The 20,683-nt window shown below is 37.8% G+C and overlaps 1 protein-coding gene across 6 annotated transcripts; it reads right to left on the bottom strand.

Moving 5' to 3' along the window:
* Positions 1-5,636: 5,636 nt before the first annotated feature.
* On the bottom strand, positions 5,637-10,791 carry LOC4338074 (uncharacterized). Of its 6 annotated transcripts, none has more exons than XR_010741701.1 (5): positions 10,474-10,791; positions 7,905-8,002; positions 7,632-7,708; positions 6,067-6,142; positions 5,637-5,971 (listed from the first exon to the last, which is right to left on the bottom strand). XR_010741701.1 is itself a non-coding variant. In XM_015782696.3 (4 exons), coding segments are annotated over exons 1-4 (321 nt in total). In that variant the 5' UTR covers positions 10,619-10,791; the 3' UTR covers positions 6,155-6,294. The 6 variants fall into 6 exon arrangements, 2 of the variants coding, with proteins under 2 accessions (XP_015638182.1, XP_015638178.1); XR_010741702.1 differs by having other exon boundaries at positions 7,632-7,703; XR_001545831.3 differs by lacking the exons at positions 5,637-5,971; positions 6,067-6,142 and adding exons at positions 6,444-6,773; positions 7,356-7,544.
* Positions 10,792-20,683: the final 9,892 nt, after the last annotated feature.

Below are 20,683 nucleotides of genomic sequence, written 5' to 3'. Positions count from 1 at the left end.
GAGTTGTATCAAACATGATTCATGCTATCGACGTTTCCGCCGATGCCGGAAAGCTCTGCCTCCGCTCCCATCCATTCCACCCCATGCACCATCTTGTCCTTGGACATTTACGCCACCAAGAGCCACCAGGAGGTCACACGTTCCTCCTACTTCCTTGATGGCGACAACCTGAACGCCAGCCACTCCCTAGCAAGGTTCAACGCACTGTAAAAGTCCCTTATCGCCGTCACTTACCCACTCGATGTCTTCAACCTGATCTTTGACAAAATTCTACCGTATCACCAATCTCCACCATCTCCGACAATTCTGCTGCCATATCCGCCAACGTCATCTAACCACTCGGGCAAGAGATGCCCCCGCTATCACCATTGTGCACCATCCTCCTTTGTACCTATAGCTCCGGTGGTAGCGCCAATGCCGTGCCACCCCCTATACACTACCCACTACGAAGACGCCATTGCTTTAGCATCCCTCTCAACTTGGGGAACTCTCCCCTCTTCTCCTTCCCCAACCCGCTCCTATCCCTCCCTAACCCCGATACCTAATTGGTAGGAGTGGCCACCATGTTATAACTAGAGTTGGCAACAAGATGGGGTGAGTTGGACAAGAACGTCCCCGTGGGTTCACCCGGCCCTGGGTCTAAAGTGAAGCGCGGGGAGAATCAATTCCCGCACACTGTCCTTTCAAGGCCCTATCACCCGACCAAGGCCCTACTGCATCCGCATGCCATCGGCCGGCAAGACAATTAGGGTAGCGGCTGGCTAGCGGGCTAGCGAAAGGGCGGCAACCGATGAGACGACGAGGTGTTGTAGCGATAAGTGACGATCGATGAGGTAGCCAGGTGGCATAGCCAAGAGCGACGAGGTAGCACGACGATGGTTGACAACTAACGAGACGATGTGGAGGAGCAGTTGTCGGCGCCTTCTTGCCACCATTTGCCTGCCTAGGTTGCGGCTATTGTGCTAAATGGTGAGGAAGAGTGGGAGACAAGAGAATTGGAGACTAGGGAATGAAGGTTTAGTTTATATATGGGCTACTTACTCCATCTACTAGGTCAGCTGGGCTTATATTGTTGAAATGGGCTACTTTTGAAGAGGTAAATCACATGTCACGACATCGCCACGTCACCCTCGCGTAACTGATGCTCGCACCTGCCTCTGGTCTCGTAGGGGCGAATCCTAGCCCCAACAGGGAAATTTTCCCCCTAGTTCTCGTCATTGGTGGGTTAAAGTTGCTACGAGACATTGAAGCTTGCGGAGATTGGCACACGAATCTTCAATCCAATCAGATGGTTCGAAATCAGTAAGATTTATTATCCTATTTTTCTATCAACTGCCAGTCAGCAATAGCAAATCCAAAAAAAAAGTATTTTTATTAAGATTACGAAATTTGCCTTTTCTTTCTTTAATTTTCCTTTGTGTTTGTCGATCGTTTGATGATCCAGCTGCCCTTGTAGCTCGGACACTGTACCTGGGACGCGTACACGATGCGACAGTGCTCGTGCGTTCATGCATCTGCTTTAATTAGCGGCAAAATCACGCCTACTCATTCACAACCAGATAGATACATTTGCTATCCTCCATTTGTCACCGTTTCCCTTTCGGTCATCGTCGCCGACAACAGTTGTAATTTACCTCTCAAACTACGTGGATTAGCACTGCAAACTAGCGACGTCAGCTGGTGGTAAATGTGAACGTGAGCGAGAAGAACGTCTTTGGCCTCCTTTGAAATGAAGAAATTTCAAAGGATTCAGCGACAATCGAATTCTGTAAATTTTTTATAAAATTTGTATATGTTCCAAAGGAGCACATGGGTATGCTTATGTCTTAATTATCACCCCACATTGTTGAATCCTCATATATACGTTGCTTAATTCTAATTTCTAAGAGTGAGTTCCTTTGTGAGGCGTTGGGATGAAATTTTCGTCCACACATAAAACGAAAAAGCTAATTAGCGCAAGATTAATTAAGCGAATATTATAAATTTAAAAAATAGATTTGTTCAACTTTTTTAAAAAATATATATGAAAAAAATTAACATTTAGCAATTTGAGAACGTGCTAACAAGAAACGACAATATTATCACCCCAAAATCTAAAATGAACTCAGGCTAAGCATGCATGCATGCAGGAACAACTTGAGGTCAAGTAGCATGTAGAGGCCGGAGGCCGGGTTTTAATTCATTTTCTTGAAAAAGAAGAGGTGAAGCAGCAAAGCTGCAAACACAGACAAGATTTATAGACAGACCGCCCCATCTGAGTCCCCTCCCCTTTATTCCATCCTTTTGCTGCCTCATTCTCACCTCCTTTGAGTTCATTCGTCATTCCTTTATGTTAAACAGTACAGTCCATATTTTTTCTTGAGTAGGGCCACCCAGCTGTTGTTGCTGCACAGCCAGATATACACTACATCCTTTTTGCTGCTGGGAGCCGGAAGCTGCTGATTTATGAATTTATGGTAGTAATGTTCACCTGAGTCCAATGCTGCTAACATTTGCTAGAATTGAGAGCGTTTTTGTTATTTTCCTCGGAGCTACAGCGACAAGAAAATGTTATTTTTAGATATCGACAACCAAAAAATTTGCCGTGGTTTATTAGCTGATGTTTGTTGGGGCCGGTTCACAAATTCATTCAAATTTTTGTACCCAAAATGTGGAGTTTCTAAATTCATCAAACTTTACAGAATTGATCATCTCCATAGGGTTCACTTTTCAACTCAAAATGAGATTGCAAAGCCTCTAGTCGAGCCAGTAGCCGGTTCCTGGCCTCTTGGTAGAAGAGATTGGCCGGAAGACAGACAAGAACCATTACCACCACTACTACAAAAGTATTTTTTTCTGTACAAGCCCTCATAATTTTTGCAAACGGACCATAGTGACGTCTGTAAAAATCGTGGGTCACTTTCCCATACGGCTCCTTAAGTGGCCCGTATAGAAAAATCGATTTTCCCAGCTCATTTTTGCATGCGGCTCACTTAAGCGCCCGCATGGAAAAATCGATTTTTTCCATACGGGCCACTTAAGGAGCCATATGCGAAAATAAAATTCGAAAACTTTGAAACTAGTTTATCTCACTCATATGAACTCCAAATTAGATGATTTTTTCCCTAAATGTTTCTAAAATCATGCTCTATCATGTTATTGTGTTTTTACTGCTATTATTTTGGCCATTTTTTCTCGTGACTTTGTTTTATCAATTAAAAATTGAATTTCAAAACTTCAAATAATATTTTGAAGCAGTAGATGATTTCAACTGAAAAAGTCATCAACAATAAAATTGTATAACTCATCAAGATTTATAACTTCTATTTTGATCATTTCTTCATCCGGCAAAGTGATAGTAATAATTTCACAAAATTTACATATCTCTCTTATAGTTTATGAACTATATAAGAGATTTGTACATTTTGTGAATAATGTTACATATCACTTTGTCAGATGAAGAAATGACCAAAATAAAAGTTATAGATCTTAATGAGTTATGCCACTTTGTTATTGATGACTTTTTCAATTGAAATCATTTAGTATTTGAAAATATTGTTTGAAGTTGTCATATTTTGAAATTAAAATTTAAAATGTTCAAACAAAGTCATATAAAAAAATGACCAAAACAAAAGTTGTAGATCTTGATGAGTTATACAACTTTGTTGTTGATGACTTTTCAATTTGAAATCATTTACTGCTTCAAAATATTATTTGTTTTTTTGTATTTTAAAATTCAAATTTTATATAGTCCAATCAAACTCGGATGGAGAACAAACTCGGATGGAGAAATGACCAAAAGAAAATTGGTAGATCTCAATGAGTTCTACAATATTGTTTCTATCAACCTTTTCACATGAGTTAATTTAGTGCTATAAAAATCAATTTGAAGTTTAAAGAGCCGCACGATTTTTGTATGCGGATGCTTAAGTGGTCCACATGTAAAAATGAGTGCATGCAAAAAAGAATTTTACATGCGGGGCCTCCTATTTCCATCTCAACAGTTCAAAAATTTTTCAACTCTTTCTCACACGCGGTCTTATCTTCTTCTTCTTCTCTCTCTCAGTTCTCACTCTCTTCATCTCTTTCTCTCTCTCTCACAAATCTCTTCTCGATCTGCCAGCGGCAGGTGGCCGTCCCCGGCGACAACGACAACCCCGCGAGCGCGGCGCGGGGCGGACTTGAGAGGCGCGGCGCGGGGCTCGGGAGGCGGCGCGCGGGGGCCTGCGGTGGTGGCGGCCAGAGCGGATCTGGGGACGCCGTCCCTCCCCCAAGCGGATCCGGGGTCAGCCGCCCTCCTCTCATGCGGATCCGGCGCCGCGCCCTCCCCCCGCGGCGACGACGACGACACCGGACGGCGGCGGCGAGCTCAGGTGCGGCGGATCCGGTGGCGGCGTGGCGGATCCAGCTCGGGCGTGGCGGCGGCGGCGAGCTCGGGCGTGACGGATCCGGCTCCCCACAGCGACGACGACGGTGGGCGGCGGATCTGGCACGGAGGATGGCGGCAGTGGCGGTGGCGGTCTCAGGCGGCCGTGGCTGGAGTGGATCTGGGCAGGGCGGTTGTACTGGCGGCTAGCAACAGCGACGGCGACGACGGTAGCGGTGGCGATGGCTACGACGAACTTGGGCGGCGGTGGCGCTAGGTTTTTTTTTCGTTTTTTTTATTTTTGGAATTTTATTTTTTTCGTGATTTTTTATCTTTAAATCGCCATCTTTGCAGACGATTTCGTGCATGCGGCTGGCCCAACCGCATGCGAAAATCGTTATGGCCCGTTTGCAAAAACTGATCGAATCTGTAGTAGTGCACTGGACGGTGGCGAATCCATAATAAAAACGGACAGTGGGCTCAAAGTTCAAATCTAAGTCGGTAAACTATAATAAAGTATATATAATCTTATGCAAGTAAAATGTAATGCACACACAATAAAATAGAAAAACTCACAAAAAAGAGAGAAGAGAATAGAGTACCTCGTCAGTACAAAGTGCATTCTCTTAGGTTTGAAGCTGACTTCTTAAGTGATCACCGATCAGATATTGTAAAATCATTAGTACTAGTAAGGGGGGCATGTACAACGATGTTTATTAGTGGACTCTCTCTATTGCCATACAAGTAAATTTGATGACATGGAAGAAAGAGAAAGAAGTATGGTTGTTATGCATGACAACAGCTCAGAGTCGACTCTTAGCATTTATTAGAGCAAATTTTGTTGCATGATGGTTAAAGAAAGAAAACAAAAGTAAGAAAAAGTATTTTGATACATTAATGATTAGAGACCATATTGTCTCTAACTGTTGTAGGATGCTAGTCTCTAGATAACGTAGAGCTTATATCTGACTCTAGCTTTGTACATGCCCTAATATACCCATGCTAACACTACACCGACATTTATTCTTTTAACTTTTACCATGTTGCTTATTAAAAGCAGGTTGCTACAGAAATTGTTTAAAAAAATTGATACATAGCCACATGCATTACGAAAAGAATTAAGATTGTAAAGATGATATGCCTTCGTCAATTATATTTTTTTAAAAAAAATTAGTAAAGCATATACACTGGCTTTCATAGTCATGTAATAATCTACCTATAATAAATCAATTTTTTGGTGACTAGTTTCAGGTAACAAGCTAGTGCATCCCCATAGTACAAGGACAAAGCGTGCAGATAAATGAACTTCATACATTTGCAGTACCGGAAATTGATCTACAATTTCAATTATTGAAGGGGAAAAAGGGTGTACAGAACAATATATTTAAGTGGGTTTGAAACTTTAGCCCTCAGGCAAGCCCAAAACAGAATCAAGAAATGGTATGTTATCAAATCAAGAAAGATGTATGCAAAAAAGTGTCAATTATTAAAACAGAAAAACTAAAATTTGCATTTTGCAGTGAACAAAGATGTACTAATTATTAGACAGGCAATACCATCTATCCATTTTGCTCACCATACAGCCAATCTGGGATATGCTCTGTACCAATCTGTCAATTATTGAAACTGAAACAAGTAATATTTTAGAACTCCCATGCATAAATGACATGCCTTTAAATTTTGAAAAGAACAATAAAATTGGTAAAATCTGTACAACTTACGCTTCTACGAAATCGATAGTCATTAGTATCTGCCCAGAGTCCTTTCTGAACCCGAGGTGATGCTAATCCGAAGTATCTGAAAGTGCAGAATATATTGATAGCATATTCATATAGAAGCAGAAGATGTATGCAAACTTTAGCTGTACAAAGCATGCGATTGGATTAATTAAAGTTCTGTTAAAGATTTTTCCTGTGGGCAACACTGTTGTTGTTGAGTTGGCCAATCAATCTGATGTGCATAACAGTAGACCAGCAGGCAGGAACGGCGATGGTAGGCCAGACAGCCATATAGGCAATGAATCCAATGACAGTAGAGAACATGAGTTGGAGCAACAGAATCGAAAAGATTATGAATATTACAAAAGGGTCCAAGAAAATAGGAAAAATATAATCATGTATTATAGAACCATAGTTGTTTATTTCTCATACTAGAAATAATGCCCGTGCGAAGCAACGGGTAAAACCGTTTTTATCGCTATGCATTACACTACTTCCTTGGTTTTCGATGGTTTTCGACTACAAACCCATTACTTTCTTCCTTTTAAGCCAGCTAAACCCATAAGTGGAGCTGTAGGTCTAGCTCGCACAACTAACAGCCGTCTGAAGTGCCTACGATGCAGGAGCTGATCCTCCCATCAAATCCGGTCGAATCTTTCTCGATCCTCCCATCACCAAAATTAATGGTTGAGGGTTTTTATCCACTCGATCTTCTCTTCCCGGTTTTATTCCGTAAAACATGGGACAAAAACGGCGATTGTTAAAATGGAGATTAAATCCGGTGAAGTAAAACCAAATAATAATAGAAAATGAAGGAGAAAATGATGACCAAGTAGTGCAGAATCAATTTTTGCAAATAAATTGAAGAAGGAAACGAATGGGGAGGCAGATTAACGTGGCAGCGACGCTAGGATTCGGCCTGGATGGCTGTTGAAGATTAAATCCCGATGACAGGAAAAAAAACCAAGTGGATAAAAAAAAACTGAATTCTTACCACGTGCCAAAAAAATATGACGTAAAAAAATAGCGAAAAAGCGGATGAAAGAAAAAAAAAGGACGAAAAAAACCATGCAAAAAATAGCGGATGAAAAAAACTGAAAAAACGCGTGAAAAAAAACAGCAACTTAAAAATATCGGCAAAAAAGCGGATGAAAAAAAAGAGAAAAATGACCAAAAAGGGCGCGCCGAATAGCGAAGAAACAGCAAGAAAAAAGTGGATGGCAAAAAAAAAGGAGGAAAAAATGACGGAAAAAAAGAAAAAGAGGGCGAAAAAAGAAATACGGAATACTTACATATTTTTTAAATATAGGTATAGATTACTATGGTACGGAGACCGAGCCTATCAACTTTTATCACCTAAAATAACCAAAATGCATGTACTTTTCCCATTTTGAGGACACTGTAAGTATTATTATTGTATGGACAAATCCGATGAAATACATGGATAATGATACGATCACTGCACTTCTGTCTGAAATCAACTGGGAGAAGAAAACATAAATAAATTATTGGAATGTACTTATGTTTTTAGAACACAGTAGGAAGCTTGGATGTAGCTTAGTACTAACCACTTAATGCAGCAATTCTTGCGATTTCGGGTTGTCAATTTCTCACTAATATCCTCCCAGACAATGTTGTATCTGAACTGTCCCAGAAAGCAAGTAGATCACTTCATAACAAGGAATAATGGGAAGCGATAATAACAAGCAGTGGGAAATATGAAAGCTAGAGTGAAACATACAATATGAGTATCCTTTTAAAAAGAATTAATATGAATAGTTCTAAAAATGTCAAAGCTGTCTAGCAATACATACATAAACAAAAATGGGTAAATAGCATACCTGACGATTACCAGCATCATAATTTTGATAAGCTTTTACCTGCAAGTCCAACTTCACCAAGTCAAACAGGTTTTGGTACTTGTGCTTAGTCCATTGCCCTGAAAGCACAATACAGTAAAAAATTATGAGCCATGAATATAACTTATTTTTATATAATTATATTGCATTTGATACAAAACACAAGGATCAAATCTCATTTGCATAGCAAAGATCTTTTACCTAAAATATAATTAGTGCACCCTTCAGAACTTACTGTGAACTGTATTTGCATTGAACTGAAACACAAGATCACGCAACTGGCAATGAAAATCATGTACAAAAAACAATTCCATACTTACCACTGTATTGTTTGAAATTTTTGCAAATAGTTTCCAGTAAGTTCAGGGTTAGCCCAAAAAAAAAACAATATGGGATTTGTGCCAACACTACTTTACTGGAGGTTTGTACAAGTTATGTTTGCCACACCTGCACTCCTGGTAATATAAGTTTCAAATTAGGTAGTCCTAACTACAGGTACCCTTCAGTCCAATTTCCTCTTCTCACAAAGTGCTACAGATGATATAAGTTTTAAAACTACAGTACAGAGTCAACCTGCAGCTAATGCAAACCATTTCTGGCATAATAACCAATTCAGCAAAGTGGCATGAATTATGAGGGAAAAGCCATTCTGGAAGAATGCACAGAAAAACAGAACAAGTTATCCAATAATCAAAACAGCCTTTTAAAAGTAAAAACCCAAAGCATGTGGTGAAAAAATATTTCACTTCAAAAGGAAGAGTTGCAGTGATCAACACCTGATTTCAAGTTTTTAGGTTTTAATCTTCTCCAAGTGTTTCCCTCAAAAAATATTCTCCAAGTGTCTATTGTATGGACCTCACTCTTTCCAAATTCATGTCCCAACAATATCCAAGACATTCTTTTCAACATGACTGTGTCATAATAACAGTTCTTAATACAGGAGCCTTTCACAAAACATAATCCTAGCATTTGTCATCCTGAATATACAAGATATGTTTGAGGACTGGTATTCATGCTTCTAAACATTTTATTTGTGCATCATTTTATGAAAAGAAATTGATTTGTATAGGTCATTCCAAAAATAGTTCACTAATAAAAAGCAGTCTGCTTTCCCTTATACTGTGAGTCAGAGGCATAGCTCCCATTTAGTTTTATATGGTGCTCGTCACTGCTCATGTATTCAGGTACTAAACTCAAGAGGAAAGAAAAAGAGAGGAGACCTCTGCGTAATTCTTTCAATCAGGGTCACATTTTCTTCTGGTGAAAACGTTTTGTCCATGCACAACTTCGGATTCAGCACTCTTGTCATTCTCTTCATCTTCACCAATCACCACCATTGATGCTTTGCTAAACACCTCCACAGCATCAGCGAAGCTCACCTGTCTAACCTTGTCCTTGGACCGAGCAGCCATTTATTTTTCACTTTCCCCTCCACTGTCCCCTTCCTTGCTCTTCTTTTCTTGCCATTCTTATCACCACCAGCAGCCTCATCTCCTCCAGTCAGTGTACCATGGCATAAGTCAGGATTAAACTCATCGTTTTCATTTCTTCTCTTCTCGTTTCTCTCAATATCCGCCCCCATCTTAGACATGTTAACTTGATTGCCCTATTCCATCTTAACGGAACTCTCCTTTGTTTCTATTTGTCATAATTTGATCATCGGCGAATCCTTCTGCAGCAGAGGCTCACCGTCCGCACGCTTCCATTTTCTCTTCTTCGACTTAGTCCATCTCTGTGTGCTCCAAGCCTACATTTTCATTGGGAGATAATTAAGTACCTGATCAATTCCAGTAATCGCAGCTTTTCCCTCTTTCTTCTTCATCAACTTCATGTCATTCTTCATGTCACGTTTGCTCGCATCACCCTCAACATAATCCGAGCCTCCGAGATGCACTGCTGCACCATCAGTCCTGAAGGCTTAACCTGCACCTAGGCACCAGCTGCCATACCAGAAGTCCAGAACAATCATCCAAACCGTCGATGTCACCATCGCTACCCTTGTTCTTCTTCTCATTTCTGCAGCCCATCTCTTTCCTCCAATGCCCTTCTTTTGGCTCCTCAACACCCAATTCAGCCCTCTAAGATTAACAGATTCGAAGAAAGTTCGTTTTTGCCACATATCAAAAGAACCTAAGGCCCGGTTTAGTCCCCAATTTTTTTTTTCTAAAAACGTCACATCGTTTGCATGGAAATGAATCTTTTGAGCCTAATTAGTTTATGATTAGCCATAAGTGCTACAGTAACCTATATGTGCTAATGATGGATTAATTACGCTCAAAAGATTTAATCTCTCGGTTTCCAGGCGAGTTATGAAATTAGTTTTTTTATTCGTGTCTGAAAACCCCTTCCGACATCCGGTCAAACGTCTGATGTAACACCCAAAATTTTTTTTTTACGCGAACTAAACAAGGCCTAACTGTTTCTTAGATCGATGCCAAAAATAGAAGCGACATTCGGATTATTATTATAACTGAAAAATTCACTCGCGTATAAAAAAAATAAAATTCATCCAAACAAATATAGGAAAGATGAAGAAAGGAACGAATCGAACCGCGATATCTGGGGACAGGGCCGACGAGAAGAGAGGAGATGCGGGGGGGTCGCAGTCGCCAGCGGGGAACAGAGCAGGGTGGGTGCTCAAAAACTCGATTCTGGATAGGGGAAGATAACACGGCGGCGGGGAGATGCGACGCCATCACGCCACCGATCCGTCGATAGGGTTAGGCGAGGCGGCGGGGACGGTGGAGGGGAGGCGCGGGCAAGCGGGGCGGCGTGGCTGGTGGCCAGTGGGGCAAGGGCGGCGGGCCCTTCTAATGGGCGATCAGTTCGGCCCCCCTCCCCCCTACCCTATACTCCTCCCTCTTCTCCCTCCTTCCTCCTCCCCTTCTTTCCTATTATAGTAAACCACACAAAATTATTTTAAAAAAACAAAAGTTAGAAAAATTTATGTATAGAAATACTATATATAAAAAATTTGAATTCAAATTCAAATTTGAATCGGGTATGTAAACTTTTGACTTATAAACTTTGGGTCTATAAACTTTAGGTGTATAAACTTTTAGATGTATAGAAATACTATATATAGAAAATATTTAAATTCAAATTTGAATCGGATATGTAAACTTTTGACTTATAAACTTTGAGTCTATAAAGTTTAGGTGTATAAACTTTAGATGTATAGAAATACTATATATAGAAAATATTTGAATTCAAATTCAAATTTGAATCGGATATAATCCAAATTCAAATTTGAAACGGGTATGTAAACTTTTGACTTATAAACTTTAGGTCTATAAACTTTAAGTGTATAAACTTTAGGTGTGTAAACTTTAGATGTATAGAAATACTATATATAAAAAAATATTTGAATTCAAATTTAAATTTGAATCGGATATATAAACTTTTGACTTATAAACTTTTGGTCTCTAAACTTTAGATGTGTAAACTTGAGATGTATAAACTTTAGGTGTATAAATTACTAAAATAGAAAAGTAATGCGGTGCCAAAAAAGGAAACCATGTGGAGGGGTGGAGGGAGGGAGGGAGGAGGGGATCGATCGCTACCCCATCCCCATAGCGATCGATCGCCCATCAGCATTCCTGAAGGGCGGCGGCGGCGAGGAGTCGCCGGCTCGCCGCAAAGATTTTCCTTTTAATGTTTAAAACGTTTTCGTAGAAATTTGAACTTTTTTTTTACCATCAGGCCGTATTTCAAGTTTTGGTATCACATTTTGCATACAGCTCAGTTTTATACTCATGCTGTAAAAACAAAATTACATGTCTCAAATTTTACGTATATTAGGATATCTCAGATATTTTTTTACTACTCGTGCTCAAATGTTAATTTAGAGAATTTTTTTACACGTGCTGAAATGTTAATTTAGAGATTTTTTTTAAAAAAATTGGATCACCGCATCAGTATAAAATGTAAGGAGAAATTTGTAGATAATAGTGTTCTATTGGACCAAAAGTCCAAAACTTTCATGTGGTCAGGACGATTCATTCGTGTTCTCTGTTAAATAAGAAAATTTTAGAGTAGTGCCGTTGGATAAAGAAAGATTCAGGTCAACAGAAATTTAAACTCATGCATCTGTGTTGCTCTAGAAGAAATTCATGCATTCCAAGTCCAGTGAACTTTAGTCCACACCGTCCATGTGTGGAAAAGAGCATATGCAAGCGCTCGGAGATGGGAAGCAAGCTGTTCGAAATATGTATCTGTTTTCATTTCTTTAATCGGAATCAGAATAAAAAACCTCGGATATGAAAACGGAAATGAATATTATCAAATTCGAAACCAGAGCGAATACGACAACGGATATTTATCTAAATATAAAAAGTCTTTAAATTGAACTTCTCAAATCAACGAAGATACATAGCTCAATAACTTTTTTTATAAAACAATAAATATGTATTTCTATTATTTATCAGTTAATAACAATACAACTAGTTATACACTTTACTTTCTTAAGAAAAAAGAACTATATTCATCTATAACTGTAATATAAGTAGTACGGCATAGTCAAACAAAAATAAAAAAATAGTCATTATGAAAAAAAAAATCTAAAGTACTAGACTAAAATAATGTCTCCATTTAATCAAACACCTCAATACACGGCATAACTCTAAACATTAAAGTAGAGAAAGCTGAAGCTAATAGTTGTATATGAGAAATATTGTTTCTGATTCCTAGAAAAAAAATTTGAATTCGTTTCCAAAAAGTTTCCGACGGATAATAACCTTATGATATTTGTTTTTGTTTCCGAGAAAAAAAATTCCAATTCATTTATGTTTCCAAAAGTTTCCGAAAGAATTTCCGAACAACAGTTTCCATTTTCCCAATCCAAACGTTACTATTATTTAAGAGAATGTGGCTCAATGCATATCAAGTTTCTATTTCTAACTGTGTAGGATATATTGATTTCCTAGATAATCTCTTCGGGAGGCATTACACTGTGGAAATTTGGTGTACATAAGTAAGTCAGTTTGATTCTATTACCAGATTGACGATATTTAACTATTTGCCACTTTGCCAAATAGTTAAATGCCCCCTATAAAAATTGTCCTACATCCGGAGCTCACTGAATATATCTCGAATTTTTTTCATTTTTAAATTTTTAGTTTTTAATATTTAAAAAATATTATACCATTCAAAATATTTACAAAAATGACCCCTGCCGCACAAGTGGAGGGCGGCAAGGTGTGCGCATTTTGCACTGAGGTCCCTTGTCGCTCTCTGTAAGGGCTGCAAGGGGGTAAATGTAATTTTCGCCTTGCCAAAAATGCACTTTTCTAGTCTTTTTTTCATCTTGTCCATCCCTCACATCACCCTGGGTCTACTTCTGTAAATATTTTCACCGGTACAATATTTCTGTAAATATTAAAAAATTAAAATTTAAAAATGAAAAAAATTCAATATATCTCAGCTATATATTCTTCTCCCGGCCCATCTCCTTGGTTCCCTCACGCCTTCATGCAAAGAAGCTTAACCTTCTTCAATGTTTCTCTTTGAAGGACAGAGCGGTTGCTTTCATTGCTCGATCGGGCCAAATTGCATCCTTCCAATGAAAGGGATATTGGGCCTAGTTAGCTCACCATGCCAAGGAGAGCCTGACTAGGAATCCGCCTGACTATATGTATACGGAACTATTTTTACCGTAATCTCTACGCGCAGTAGAATTAATTTGAATTTTTATCTTTATCTACATATAAGTAGAGTAATTTTTCTAGTAGAATTCATACATCAATAATTTAAATAATCGTTTTTATTTATGATAGTACCAGTAAGGACTATCCATTACTACACAAAACATGTAAATTGTCTCTTATCTGTACCGGTTGAAATTAACAAAGCTACCAATATTTTTTTTCAACATTGAAGCTACCAATATTGATGGAGGATTTCCCCCCCTCAACCTATATATCTCGTGGTCCTGTAACGCTTTCGAACTAGCACAAAAAAGTCGGAGAATACCAGGTGCAACCAAATAGTGTCATGCTACCGGTGCTACCAACACTTAAAAATACATTTAAAAGTCTCAAAAAATATGAAAAAATTATGAGATGTGCAACACCATGGAATGTAGTATCACAAAAAAAAAATCAACTCAAAAGTTGTAAACGTTAAGGAAAAAAAAAGACAAATTCGTGCTGCGAATAGTGCGCAAATAGTTCACATCGCTATTAACAACAGATTTGTTTTTTTTTCTTTACGTTTACATCGAATTTTGAGTTGATTTTTTTTGTGTGATATTACATTCCATGGTGTTGCACATCTCAGAATTTTTTTTATATTTTTTATGACTTTCAAATATATTTTTAAGGGTTGGTAGCATCGGTAGCATGACACTCTTCTGTATACCTTGATATTCTCTCCTAAAAAGTCCTACCAGACTTTGACGCCTTCTGAAGACCATCAGTACCGGTTATATCCTAGCACTAAAGTTAGGGGTAGTTTAGATCCAGGGACTAAACTTCACATCGGATGTTTGGACACTAATTTGGAATATTAAAGTCGGGCGTTCTTAGCGCGCGCGTATGCGCCGCGAGCATAACTAGCATGCACGGTTCCTAGAAGGACGCGGTAGCGTAACTAACTTTATTAGTTAAGGATAATGACTGTAATTAAGAAAATAATTTTTATTTTCTTAGGAGATTTTTTCGTACTAATAGATTGAAAAAATTTAAGTTACATTTGAAAACTTTTAACTTAAGATTTAAGCTTTGAACTCAAATTTTAAAAACTTTCAACTCGAGATTTGAAAACTTTCAACTCAGATTTGAAAACTTTCAACTCGAGATTTAAAAACTTTCAACTCAGATTTGAAAACTTTCAAATTTAAAAAAATTAAAAAGTATATGAAAAAGATGAAAAATACACCGAGGGGAGGGAGGCCAATAGGGAAAAAATTGCGCAAAAAAAAGCAATGCCGAGAAAAAAATCGCTAAAAAGGAAAAGGACAGGTGGCGGGTGGAGGGGTGGATCTGGCGCGCGCTTTGATTAGCAAAACCGTAAGACCTCGTGTGTATAGAAATCAATTCTTTGTTATACATGGAAAGCACGATCGTCCGTTGGTGCTTTAATTTGTTAATTCTATCTGCATTTGTTTTCAATTTGAAAAGCAAAAAGTTATGTTGTCATAACCGACCTAGCTAGCCAGAGAACAAAATTAGCAAGAAAAAAAAATCAAGAGCACCCATTGCATCAACTGAAACAATAATGAATTCCTTGCCAACTTTTATCCAGCATTTAGTGGAGTTTGATCTGAGAACAAAATAAAAATACTAGTGGCCACTGGTTTTTGTGGTGTGACAAAGGGGGGTTTTGCTTTGGGATGCCATGCACACGTGTCAACCATGTTACGGTTCATAAGCATATGTAACCTAAAAGTTTAACAGTACAAGCGTGGTTTTGGAAAAGACACCTTTTAATCATCAGCTACGTAAGCACGCCGACTCTCCAAGGAAAAGCACACTAATTAATTTCCACCTCCGACGGTTAGCAACGTCCCAACAAAACATAAAAGAAGAAATAAAATTATCAAGAGAATTGCTTCCTCCGGTTAAAAGACACTGGACTCCAAAATATATATTTTCTTTTGAATTGAGCATATATAGCTCAATTGGTAAGGTTCATTATGATGAAACATATCATTTAAGTTCCAAATCAGACACTTGTTCTCGTATGTACGACTAATTATTCTATTAATAGTAGACGATGTATCCACCGATAAGTTATGTTGGCCAATCTTCGAAGGTGGTTTTACACGTACGTATGTACATTCATAGAGATAAATATATACATTTATATGAGTGCATGTGTCTGTATTTTTAAAACAATGTAAATTTTATTTCTGTTGCTAGAATTAAAAAAAATGACAAAACTACAATACTGCGAAAGCACTTTAAATTTGAGGTGAATCTACAATATCTGATTATTTTCAGACGATCGATATCTGAAACTATTAACATGATACTAGTGCTTAAAGTTTTGCATAAAGTTTTTATTCCTTGACTTGAAATATCTCTAATGACATGTTTTTTGACCGGAGGAAGTAGTAAGTAGTAACTACTTAATTGTGGTCAAATATATATACGAAAGAAATCTGTACCACTAGTCGTCCTAACAAGATAAAATAAAATAAAATCCCAACAAACACTAGCTAGGCCCCTCGTCCCTCGTCCGTGTTGCTTGAATTAGTTAAATGGCCGATCGATCGATCTAATAAGAGAAAGTTTAATAATATAGTCAACTGCTGGCTCCAAATCATCTATAGTCAATTTAATAGATAATTTATACAATAGTTACCTATAAACATATACTGCATAATTAATATCTGGTCTCACCTGTCATACATACATGTACCTTAGAGTCCGTGGTGCAGCTGACTATAAATTTGTAGCCCGCTGCCCTTCTTTTTCCTCTTTTATCTCTTTGAAATGGGTTTATAGCTGGCTTATGGCCTGCTATTGTACATGTTCTAAGAAAAAATGGAGATTAATGCGTATTGTCGGCCAATTAAGCTAAATGTGGCAGAGGATGATGCATGCAAAAAAGGCACTTTATATAGAATATGGTGAAGAGCATGTGAAGCTGAAACCTGGCAATTGGCTGCCAATTTGGACGGCTCGAGTTATTTGGGTTACTATGATTGATAGATAGTGATATCTCAGGTACGTGCATATTAATTTGTACGCGCCTTGGCAATTGAACTCTTGTACTAAGTAGTGATCAATTTTTCATACCACTTTTGACCACGCATAATTGGCTAGAAGCTATTCCAAGACTGATACAGGTGATTTGCTTCAATTCTGTACATTAATTTTCTTATATCATTGGCTAGTTAGGGGTAATAAAACCAACTAACTAATTAAGTTGAGAGCAGGGAACTATTTATTATTTGTATATTCAACTAATATATGAAGGGTAAGTAGGGTATATATATCATGCATTTTATCTTCATACTAGAAAAAATACCCGTGCGTTGCAACGGTGAATGCTATTTTAATCTTATTACTGTTATACGGTTTATCTAGGATGAAATTCACTGTGGGAATTCACTTCGATTTTTTTTAGAAAATCATGAGCTTCAATTAGGAGTCCAACTTTCATCTCAAGTTAGCATGCAAGTTTTTTCAAAGAAATTTTTTATACGACTTCTTTTGTATTTCTAAAAGCAAACGAACTTAAAATCCGCATCATACACATATCTCTATTTCCAAAAGTGAAAGAACTTAGAAACCGACTCAAATACGATGACGTACCAAAATACCGACAAAAACATCTTCAATTTTTATAATAGTAGATATATATATATATATATATATATATATATATATATATATATATATATATATATATATATATATATATATATATATATATATATATATATATATATATATATATATATATATATATATATATATATATATATATATGCATGTGAGACTGAATTTGATCTTTGATCATGGCATGCATAGATGCACATAGGATTCACCCAAGGAGGATGTGCATGCCTATGATATTTGTTTCTTCTCAAGGATTCCAAGCATCCTATAGGTTAATTTGTCTCTAATAATTCCACACAATATGTCATCAAATTAATTAATCATTCCTCATCCTCCTGCTGCTGCTATATTGTTACTTTTCACTGGAGTAATGTTATTATTTCCATTCTATGTTTTTTTAATTATATATGTCTGGCAACTCAGATATATGTATGCATAGTTTTGTCTGAGCTAATAATATTATCACTTTAGTTTTGCATGCTATTATATCTTTTTGGAACTGTTTCACAATCTTAACTAACTAGTAGATGTAGTGTGATTACATCAGCATGCAATGGTTGATCATGAGAGACAGTAAAGAAGTGAATCAGTTATATAAAAACCGAAAAGATGTCCTTATAATTATGGAAACTTATACTTGAATAAATTGAAAATGTCTCATTTTGGAATGAGCCTAACAATAATTATATATAGCTGTAATTAAGTTGGTCATGGGATCGATATGATGATGGTGCTTAAATTAGGTCACTTGTTGCATATATTATATATGTGTGAATTTCATGCATGCGTGTTGCTTCAGAAGTTGACACATTAAATTAATTGACCACCAATATAATACAAACATATTTTTGAGTTAGACCATCTATATATACATATAGTCGATGGCTAGCTGGTTTCATGATCAGGTGATCCAAATTTATAGCATCTTCAATTCATTCCCAACATGCAGCACGCAATTGCACATGACTTGAACTAAACGGGCAAGATTGAGAAAGGCAATAATAATCAAATTCATATATAGTCAATTTTATTAGCACACATGATTGCCGCAACCAATATATGTGACACTATATAAATATACTTCTCCAATATATGTCCAAAATTGGACTGCCAAACAATCTTGTTTTTGGTGAGTTCATTAGATTGTTGATCCGGCAGCTAGGACGTCGTCGTTTGTCATGTCATCACGTTGGTGCGATCGCTAGCTAACTCATGAACTCGATCGTTTTATATATGTATGATCACAACGAATTATGAGCAATGCACGCAACAAGACGTAACAACAAGGCTATCAAGTTGGTGCAAGTTCAGTTAAGTAACCCTGCTAAATTCTAAATTAGGAGTGCTTTGTTGCCTTAATTTCTTGGCTAATCTAATCGATCAGTTGGTTACTTCACACACTCAATTTCATTTTTCAAAGGGACCCCTTGATGGTACCAATGGGAAAACATCCAAACATCAAGACTTGCATGCAGAAAATTCATTTATATATATCCATTCACTCATTATCGTATACAAGTGTTTGATATAATATATAATTGTGTAAATATCTTCTTTTTTAGGACAAGATACAAATCAAGTCAGTATACAAACAGAACAAATTAAGAACTGCATCCATCTCCATCCATACACATACATATCCACCTTGATCATATGTAAATCAAAGCTGCCTCTAGCAAGCTAAGCTAGCTAGATAGCGACTATTTAATATGTATATTTGAGACAAATATGTGTGTAATTAATGTATATATATGCAAGAACTCTACTCATGCAGCTGAACTGAAGGCGAAGAAGATGATCGATCAGCTAGTGATGGCCGATGCCCGGGCTCGGCACCGATCCCTGCACCTGGATAGCTCGCCGGCGCTTGGCGATGTCGACGACGGCGATGATCTCCGGCTTGCCGGCGATCGGCCTCGGCGGCGCCATGAATTCTTGGAGCAAATCTTGCGAGGTCGACGACGACGACGCTGCTGTATCAGTAGCACTGCTTGTTCTAGCAACAGGAGCTTGTGGACGATCACCTGCAGGCATCATCCTAGCAGCCTGAACAAGCGACTCCGACGATTGCAGCAGAAGCAAGCAAAGGATAGCGGCAACAATGGCGTGTGAGGAAGCCATGGAAAATCAAGGTTGCAAACTTTGCAAGCTTGCTAGAATGGGGATATCTGAATTAATGTGCTTAATTGTGCGTGTCTAAGTTAAGTGTGTGTATGCGATGATGAGAATGTGAGCAGCTTGGGCATGTATTTATAGGGTGAGAAGAAGGAGGAGGTGGCCAGCAAGATCCATCGTGCTTGCGTGAGGCGTGGCGATGAAAAGTTTGATTAATTGATCGAAATTGGGTTGAGTCAAAGTGTATAGTGGAGCACAAATTAAAGCATCGCTGTCTCAACAATTAATTTTCAGTTTTTTTTTCATCAATTGATCAGAAGAGAGCTAGCTAGCCATATATAGAGAGGTTGAATTGGTTCTACTAATAGATTTTTGGTTTCTCTACTTTTCGGGGCACTTGTGTTTAGTATATACAATTTGCCTTTTCATGTCTCTCTTTAGTTCTGGTCCAAAGATTTTGATAGGGAATTTTGCCGGCTTAAGCGATGAGAGCGTGCCACGTGGATGCTTTGGTGCGTCTTAGCAATCTCTGCAATTGCCACATAATTAAGCATATGTACCAGTGATAATTGTTAGGCTCTCTCTTTTCTGAAGTATTATCAAATATATTAGTCGCAGATTTTTCTTACTCTGAAACAAGAATGCTGATGAAATCGGTAAGTAGTACATGATGTGTACTGCTGTAAGCTAGAGTGCTTGGAAGAATATTACTATGCTTCTAATCGTCTGCTTATTAGCTTATCAGCCACAGCCAAAATTTGAAATTTTAAACTTAAGTTTACAGTTGAATTCAAGTTTACATTTTCAATATTGACTTCTAAACTGCTAATAATGCATATATACTAGTGTGCTTGTACAACTCTACATGAGGTAATTTTTTTGTAAAATTTTAAAGTGCATTTTCATGATTTACTGAATTTATGAATTCCAACTGAGTACTTCCCCATGTTAACAGAACTTTCAAGCATGTTAGTTTTGTTGATATGGCTTGTAAGCTTTAGCCAATCTTAAATTCAAAACATAACTTTTAGAACTAATTAAGAGCTCTTCGTAGTTTTTTTTTCATTCTGTATTAATTTGGGGAGTGTCAGAGGAATGGAAACAGGGTCCCCATTCTTCCGGGTCATCGGGGCATGAGTAATACAAGCAGAACAATACAAGGTCTATATATTCAAGAGATATACAAAATCTACATCTTTATGAGATTTACAAGATATCTAGGAAACCATAGCCAGATGAAGACATGACCAGTGGGACGTGCCCTGTCGTGTTCCTCACTGACCACGTGGGCCCCACCCCACGCGCCGACTTGATGGCTTCGGAAAGAAGCCTCATCCCTGGCCTCGGCAGATATCCGGC

Source organism: Oryza sativa, chromosome 5 (genome assembly GCF_034140825.1).
Source record: "Oryza sativa Japonica Group chromosome 5, ASM3414082v1".
NCBI classification, from domain to species: domain Eukaryota; kingdom Viridiplantae; phylum Streptophyta; class Magnoliopsida; order Poales; family Poaceae; genus Oryza; species Oryza sativa.
Note: the sequence above shows the minus strand (reverse complement) of the source record. Positions and strands in the feature narration are given on the sequence as shown.